Source organism: Thunnus albacares, chromosome 11 (genome assembly GCF_914725855.1).
Source record: "Thunnus albacares chromosome 11, fThuAlb1.1, whole genome shotgun sequence".
Classification (NCBI taxonomy): Eukaryota; Metazoa; Chordata; class Actinopteri; order Scombriformes; family Scombridae; genus Thunnus; species Thunnus albacares.
In genome coordinates, this window is record NC_058116.1 from 20,433,439 (window position 1) to 20,441,669 (window position 8,231).

Here is an 8,231-nt window from a genome sequence, read left to right on the forward strand (position 1 = left end):
ATGAGTTTTCAATCCCTAGAGAAGATACTAAATTGACTTACAAAAGGTAATTTTTTTGCACTTTTTTGGGGTTGTCTGTCAGCCACTCAACTCTAAATGTTAAACTAAAGTTAAAATAAGCTTGAAGGTCATTTTATTTAAAAACAACAACAACAAAAAAGAAAAAGACAGTTTTTCCGGGGTGGGTCCTCTTGTCGTCTGCTATAAGTTAACGGTTATGTTTACACACTGTGTCCCGCAGGGACTTCAGTTACAGTAGCTGTCTGACAGTTACTTGGAATAGCAGACAAACCAGATTTTCCAGTCTGGCTCCGGCACACCTAGTTCACCTGTATTTTGTCCCGGACATCAGACACCATGGGTCACTGACACACTAAGGAACATCATTGTCACTGCTGAAACTAGTTTTGAGCTGTTTTGCCATTAAGTGAGATAAACGCACTGATGACTCTTATTGGCTGTATCTCTCTGGAATGAATGACTGATTTGTAATTTCTTTGTCAGTATCCTAGAAGTAACAATGAGTTGGTGTTTTCAGCTCAACAGTAAGTAAAAGTTGAAACAGGAGACGATTACCTGTTAACAGGTGTTGGTTTATTTCTCAATTATAGATCATATTCCCAATATTTTAATCAATACTGCTTGTACTCCCCCAGGCAAGAACTTCCCATCCAGTTTAGAGCCATGGCTCCCTTTATGTGCAACATAATGATATAAATAATAATGATACATGTGAATGCCAGGATTTTTCATCTAAACAATGTAACAGTTCTAACTGAATTATAAATTGAAGTTCCACTCCAATATACAACATATTTAGATAAAATAAGATATTTCCTTAAATGTAGGACTCCAAATCTTATTTTTAAACAAACCATTCAAGCAGACATATGACTTCAGTGATTTTCTCCAGTTTTGTCATCATGACAGAAATATTTTCATCTAGGCTTATTTAAAGTTTTACTTGAATCTCTGCCTCTGAAATTGGATAAATGAATTATATTTTTTCACTGAAAATGATCAGACTTTGAAATGCAAATGAGACTAATGTCTAATTGTAAAACAAGTTCATCAGTATGTGGACCAAATGAAATGAATATGTCACGACTGAAAGAGAATGATTCTGTGTCACAGTAAATTTGAGATTCTGCTGTGAGAAAAAAGTGCATGTACTATATAAAAAAAGTGGTCATTAACTAGAGTTCCTGTGGCAGAAAAAAGATGAGAGGCTCTTTTGAAAGAAAAAAAAAGTGAAATATCAGTCTTGCTGATCTAGCACTGGCAGTTACAGAGGTAGTGGTCTCCCCTTGTTTGTGACCTCTGTCAGATGACAGTGAAGGTCTCCAATAAGCAGCAGTGTTGGTGAGTAGCACTCACTGAACTGTCTCTTCCAATAGCAATCGCTTCACATCCACTTGAAAGAAACAAGTGCCTCAAATACCAATTCTGGCCTTTCCCCCGAATTGTTTTCTATGCTCTGCTGAATCTGTCTTCACCGTGGCTCTGTTCAACAGCAAAAACTGCAGTACCATAACCTTCACTTTAATGGTACTTGAATCCAACGTTGCTTACTCCCAACAGGTAAGTGAAATGTTTGAAATAAAAAGTTATTTGGAGTGACCATTGAGGTACAAAATGTATATCAGCCAATATATCCATTTCTTGGAAACTGCTATTTTATAAGCAGCATCTCCAGGGAGGGCAGCAGCAGCAGCACAGCTGTCGAAGTGGGTTCTTCTTCTTGTACCTGGCAGCCATCTTGAACTTTTCATTAGACGCTGCCACATAATCCTGTGTCCTCTCTACGCTGGTCTGGATGTGTTCGATGTAAGCCCCTTGTTCCTCCACCAACATGAAAATGTCCATGAAGAGGTCCCTCAGCTCGTTCATATTGTTCTCCAGGCTCAACAGCTCCTGGTGGAGAAGGATGATAGGATCAATACTGTAACTATGAGGAACATTGGTCAGAAGCTGCTGGTAGTTGTACAGTACAGAGAACATAAAGACAAGATTGATGAGGAAACAAGATCAGATTTTAATAAAACACAGTTTGAGCAGAGAAAATATTCCAACATCTTATCTGACTTTCACATGCTTATTGTGATTGACATGCTGGTTCACTTGGAGATCTCTTTGTATTCAACAGGGGTCGCTTGTTCTTCTGGACCTAGAGTACTGCTTGTTTCATCTCCCAATGAGTTAATTTTATTCACCTGGTGTCCCAAGACTATATGAATCCATTTTAAATGGCTAGAATAAAAACTAGTAGGGCTCTCAAGGACAGCAGCAAGAAATAACTGGTTTACTACATGATTTTTGAGCCAAGACAGGAGTACCAATCTTCTTCAATTAGACCTAACTGATTCATCTCCAATTTGCATATCCAGTCCTTCCTTTTACCCATTTCCCATACCCGTGTCAGTTGGAGCTGGTATTGTATGGGGCTTTCCTTATATATGGCATATTTCCGTCATGTGATGTGGAAGGTAGCAATGGTTATGACATGCAACTATTCATTTAATGTATAATGTACACATTTTATTAGCTCTGAGCTACAGTTGCATGATGAAAAATACGTGTGCACTTGTGCACCAAATAAGCATTGAATTAGATTTAAATTAATTGTACTTTATTTAGCTTGAATGTTGTTTGATTTATCAATATTAATTAGATTTTCAGAACTCCCATATTGCCTTGTTGAATTATATATTGGAGATTTCAGACAAAAATTCCCTGCAACAGTGAAGATTAGATTGCTGCTCAAAAACAATAATAATTATGTAAATACCCAAACTTTCATATGATAGTAACTTTGCATAAAGGAGCCAATATTCAATTATAATGTGAAAATCAAGACAGAATCTGCCCCAAATCTCTTTGGGACTTAATCATGCGAGAACTTTGGACCTGGTTTTAGTTATGTCTTTGCCACTACCCTCACCTTGTGCCGCTGTTCGATCTCAGATAGTTGTGACCGTGTGATTTTGGCATCATTTAGCAGGTTCTCATTGAAGACCTCCCATTTTCCTGTGGCAACCATCTCATTCACCTCCTCCTCTGTTACGTCTCTTCCTGATACCTCCAGCTGCCGGATAATGAAGTGCTTACAGCACTCCTGCTTGGTCAGCAGACCTTCATTATACTGTCGCATTACCTGAACATAATTATAGCACAAAGAGAGAATGAAAATGGAGGGGGAAGGGAAATGAGAAATGAGAAGAAATTGGAGGCTAATCTTTGACCCTCTTGAGTACAACAAAAAATACATGAACACCTTAGGGTAGAAAGACAACACTTAAGTCCTACTAAACTTGATGGTTCTGGCACAGCTATCATTTCACTCATAAAATGCCCAGTTTTATTTTTATCTATTTGTATGCGTGCCTGCCTGCCAACAGTCTTTGGCATTGCCTACTGCATTAAAAAGAAAAGTACACTGCTCAACCGGTATCAGACTAAACTGAGGTGCTGAGAAAATATTAAACTGAATGAAAAAAGTATCCTCACATTCAAATCTGTGCAAAAATCTTTTTAATTAGCGAGATTTCGGCAATGCTCACTAATTAAAAAGATTCTTGCACAGATTTGAGAGTGCGGATTCATGCATTACATAATTATAAATGTACAATGACAGTGATAAATATGACTTGCAACTATTTTTTTTTGTAGTTGAAGACGCATAATTTCTGTTGAGACAACTGTGCGTCGCCCTACTAATCAAAATTAAGCTTCATTCAAGACCATCATTCTTTCTAGTCCAAAAATATAAAAAGTAAATTAGGATCATATTCCCAACCTGCTGGAATTTGCGGTAAAGAGCTGCATACTGGGAGCGTTGTATTCTTGTTGTAACAGCAGTTGGTCCCTGCTGGTCTTCAGTTCTTTGGACCTGTTTTGAAAGAGCATCTAAACGTCGGTGGAGGCTTTCTGCTCGTAGCTTGATGTCCCGGGTTATGCTGCTCTCCTTCTTCATTACACTGAAACGACGCATGGTTGCAACCAGTGTCTTCTGCTGTTGGGTAAACTTAAGGACCTGTTTGTAGTTGAGATTAGACAGAGGTTTTGCAAAGTTCAGCTCTGACCACACATGAGAGGAGAAAGCTAATCTTAACCAGCAGATACTGGTCATACATTCTGATCTTCTATCTTCTCAGTCAAGTTTGGAATCTTATAATAATGAAAACAGTGAAAAATCAACAACAAAAGCAATGCAAGCAAGTTAAATATGCACAAATTATGAAGTAAGTAAAAAAAAAAAAAGTAAAAAAAGTATATTTCCTCCAAATAAACCTTACTTCTGTGTCCAGCACTGTGATGTCATCTCGGATTTGCTGAACCTCTGACAGGAAATTCTCAACAACTGGCTCCTCCTCAAACACCACAGCCTGTGGCGTTATGACCCCGACCACGGCAGAGTCATCATTATCACCCTCCGCTGGGAAAGGGTTGGTATTCTCAGTTGCTGCATCAGAAAACTCTTGAGCCCTCTGCTGTAATTCCTCCAAGCGGTCTCTCATTGTGGAAGAGCTCTCACCAACGCTTGCTCCTCAGGACACAAAGTTATTATTGTATTTACAGCTCTTGTCAATGATGAGGAGAGGATGCTGAAAAGTAATTAGCATAAAACTTTAATGATTGCTTTTGGCAAACTGGATGCAAATGGTTGTGAGACTATTTGCATCAAGTTTAATGATTTCACTATTAACATAAACAATAAATTCAGTAACTGTACACATCAAATGTACATTAACAAGCATCAATGTTGAAAAAAGTAGCTCTGAATATAATGTACTTGGTTATATTTAGTATGTACTGTACTTTGGAACAGTGTTGGTAAGTAGCATATTATTTACACGTTACGTTAATGGGATGTTCGTTTCAGGAACAAGTAGTTTCAAACATTACAATTTTAAATTCAGTAATTAAATTAGTTACTACTCCCATTAATGCTCTGTTACTGCAACTTTGTGGAGGTTGGCTTGTGTGCTGTCTTACCAGAAGTTGTATGGGAGGTTGATATCAATTTAGTCTCTATGCACTCGGTGGAGACTGGTCTGGGACGTGTTAGCTTGGTGCAGTTGTAGGAGGTGTGGAGACACAGTTAGCCTCTACCAAAAGAAGACAAATGTGCCAAAGTTCTCTTAATTTGTTGTGTCCTATTTGACTAGCTAACCACTATTCAGGAGTCACTTGAATTTTCTTGTTTTGTAAGTGAACCCCATGATTGACTGTGAGGGAGGGACCTTTGGAGTGCTGGTCAGGGCCTAGCTAATCTTAGCATTTAGTGGACAGTAATTATCTCTAATTGTTAGACTAGTTGCTTTTAACCCTGTTTGTTCCCTAGTTTCACTGCTTGTGTTTCAGTCCAAATATGAGTGATTTGTTTTTAAGTGGTCCTAAAAACTAAAATGAATTGCCTTCACATACTCTTACATGCCACTTAACCAACTTCATTCCCATTCATGACAAATGAATGAAACCCTGTCTCCTAGAAATTACGTTTCTATACTACTAAATTGTTTTCCCAATTGCGTGGAATCACTAAACATAATTGCTGTCTGGATTAAGCTCACAAGCAACGGCGGGGGTGGTAGGTGGGTATACAAAGCACAGGACCTTGACACCAGAGACCGGGGATCGCATCCTGAGTCCTGTCTGTGGTTGGATTTAGGCAACAGAAGCACTTTGATTAAGGTTAAAGAAAGATTGTGTTAGTCCATAGTGCCTTGAAGCACTAGACACGTTGTTTATTAACATTCAACAGAAATCATGATCTTTCACTAACCTGCCCTTGGTGCTGTGAGTGCCTGAACATAACCATAAAAAAGTTTAATAATGCTTTAGTTACTATGAGAAGATATTGCACTGCAAGAGCGAATATTGTAGGCGAAACTAATAAAATACATTGTCAGTGAACATTTTACTGATTCATTCGGTACCAAGATTTTGCGACTTGAATGATATGTTCATTCACAACATTTTCTGATTGTGTTGATAAAAAAAAAAAAACTTAATCTGGGCAGCATTACATTTCTCTGAAAATGTATTTGATATTACAAGTTACAGTAGTAGCATACAAACATAATTTCTAGTAGACAAGGTCGATTGTAGGCCTCTTCATATAGCTGCCCTTCTATGCAAGCCAGGTAGTGAACCTCACTTCTCAGGACATTGACTGTCAATAAACACCCGGGCATCGCTGAGGACACAGCTCCTTTACTAAATACAGGTCCTGTAGTTCAGTCGAATGCACTGGCAGTCAAGTGTGTGCCCTGGTGTGTCCAGTGTGAATCATAGCCTGATCAGTGTTTGTTTACATAATTACAAGTGCATCTGTCCTGATATGAGTACAATTGATGAGGCATATCTCCGCACTCTGCTGAACACTGAGGAGTATTTTTTAACGATATGAAATCAACATGAGATGCATGAGCACAAAGTTTATCTGCAACATCAGTCAAATTGACTCTGGTTTCTTTTCCCCTGAGAACTGAGTGGGTTGTTTTTATGTTCAAAAACACACTCAGCAAAAACAAGAGAAGAGGAAGAAAACAAATTCATGTTGTGTACCATACAAGGATGACAAGTCTAAAAAAAAGTGACACGTGAAACAGACACGTACACATAATGTCAGATTTGACATTTGTTTAGTTAGTGTGTAGTGTTTTGAAGTTAAAATATGTCTTCACAACAACTGTGAAATATTGAGCATATTTCACTGTCAACTTTTCTGCGCTATTTGCCAAAGCTAAAGTAAACAAGTGAGGTGTGCTCATGATTAAAACCATGACATACAGAATCAGATTTTCTGAATTCCTTTGACAAGTGAAGTGGATTAAACTACACATTCCTATGCATTTAAATGAGCATACCAAAATTGTGAAAATGACTTGGCAACACAAAGATTTGGGTTTCAGAGGCCCTAAACATAATCTTTTGGAAGCACATGATTGTGTGGGGGGAACAGAGTGTTTGGCTGCTGAGAAATGGAGCATTTCAAATCACAGACTATCCCATTTCTGGATAGATTTCAAGCAGGAAAGACCCAATTTTGTGTCTCTGTGAGTGTGTATGTGAGTGTTGTAACATTTATGAACTTCTCAGAGCTCAAAGAATGTAAAAGTATCTATTGTTTTCAGGGCTGAACTCTCTCCCTATCCTCTCTCTCTCTCTCTCTCTACCTGCCCGACCCAGAAGAGCCGATTAAAAAATTGCTGAAAGGATTTAGAAGCACATTCTCCTGTGTTTATCCTAAAAACCTGGAAGAAAGTGGGGCAGGGTTCACAGGAGTCCAGTCTCTCTCTCCATGATTGAACGTTTTGTTCTCTAAAACTGGAAAATATTTTCTTCCTGCTATCCATCCACTCCTTTGTCTGTGTTTCTTCTCTCATCTCCACACAGGTGGAACAGTAAGAGTGCTCAAACAGTAGGTTTATTTTATTGCAGGTCTTTTAACTTTACAAGATAATTGAATTCTGCTTAAAATCTCCCAGAAGTTGTGGATAGTTAAGTGAACTTGCTGTACTTTACTCACTTATGTTCAAGATATATGTTCTATTAATAAATGAATAGTACCTAAAAAGTTATAAAAACTACCAAACTGCTAAAGTTAGGTTTATAACAAGGTTTACATTAGTGCAGTATTAATTGCTCTATAATGTTAAATCTCATTGTAGTTTTATACACATTTACAGTCTAAGGCTGTAGCAAACATTCAGTCTGAAATGAGGATTGTATTTACCTTAATGTTGTTAGTATTCCATCACAGGCTGTCTGCTGAGTGTTCCCATTCACATTTGACCGGGAATGTAATCCAAGACAAACACGTTCTTTGATATCATCATCTCATCTCCAGATATCCTTACATTCACCTGATGCCCATCAGCTGTGAGGTACAGGACTGAATACTATAACAGTTATACCACCAACTGTTTATAAGAACAGTTACATTCACAAGCAAGGAAAGTGGAACTTTTGAGGAAGTCTGGTTGAGTCAGTTTCAAGCACCTCCCCTCCTTCTGAGGAAGGCCTGAATATGGCCAATAGGAAAGGAGCAGCCTGAAGGCCCATTTGCTTATCTAAAGAAATGAGAGGTGACGTGATTAAGTAAATGAGGAGGGAGAGAGCATGGAGAGCACAGGGAACTCATGAAGCCTATCCTCAGGCTTATTTCTGGGCAGGAAAGTAAAGCAGAGCAAATAGAAGTGTATTGTGTACATTGCTGGGACCAA

The 8,231-nt window shown here is 38.3% G+C and overlaps 1 protein-coding gene across 3 annotated transcripts; it reads right to left on the bottom strand.

The window, feature by feature from the left end:
- Positions 1 to 483: 483 nt before the first annotated feature.
- On the bottom strand, positions 484 to 7,964 carry stx19 (syntaxin 19). Of its 3 annotated transcripts, XM_044364833.1 has the most exons (6): positions 7,742 to 7,964; positions 4,996 to 5,108; positions 4,296 to 4,604; positions 3,797 to 4,033; positions 2,942 to 3,154; positions 484 to 1,914 (listed from the first exon to the last, which is right to left on the bottom strand). In XM_044364833.1, the coding sequence occupies exons 3-6, from the start codon at positions 4,515 to 4,517 to the stop codon at positions 1,678 to 1,680; spliced, it is 909 nt and encodes a 302-aa protein (XP_044220768.1). In that variant the 5' UTR covers positions 4,518 to 4,604; positions 4,996 to 5,108; positions 7,742 to 7,964; the 3' UTR covers positions 484 to 1,677. The 3 variants fall into 3 exon arrangements, with proteins under 3 accessions (XP_044220768.1, XP_044220770.1, XP_044220769.1); XM_044364835.1 differs by lacking the exon at positions 4,996 to 5,108 and having other exon boundaries at positions 4,296 to 4,546; XM_044364834.1 differs by lacking the exon at positions 4,996 to 5,108.
- Between the last annotated feature and the right edge of the window lie 267 nt (positions 7,965 to 8,231).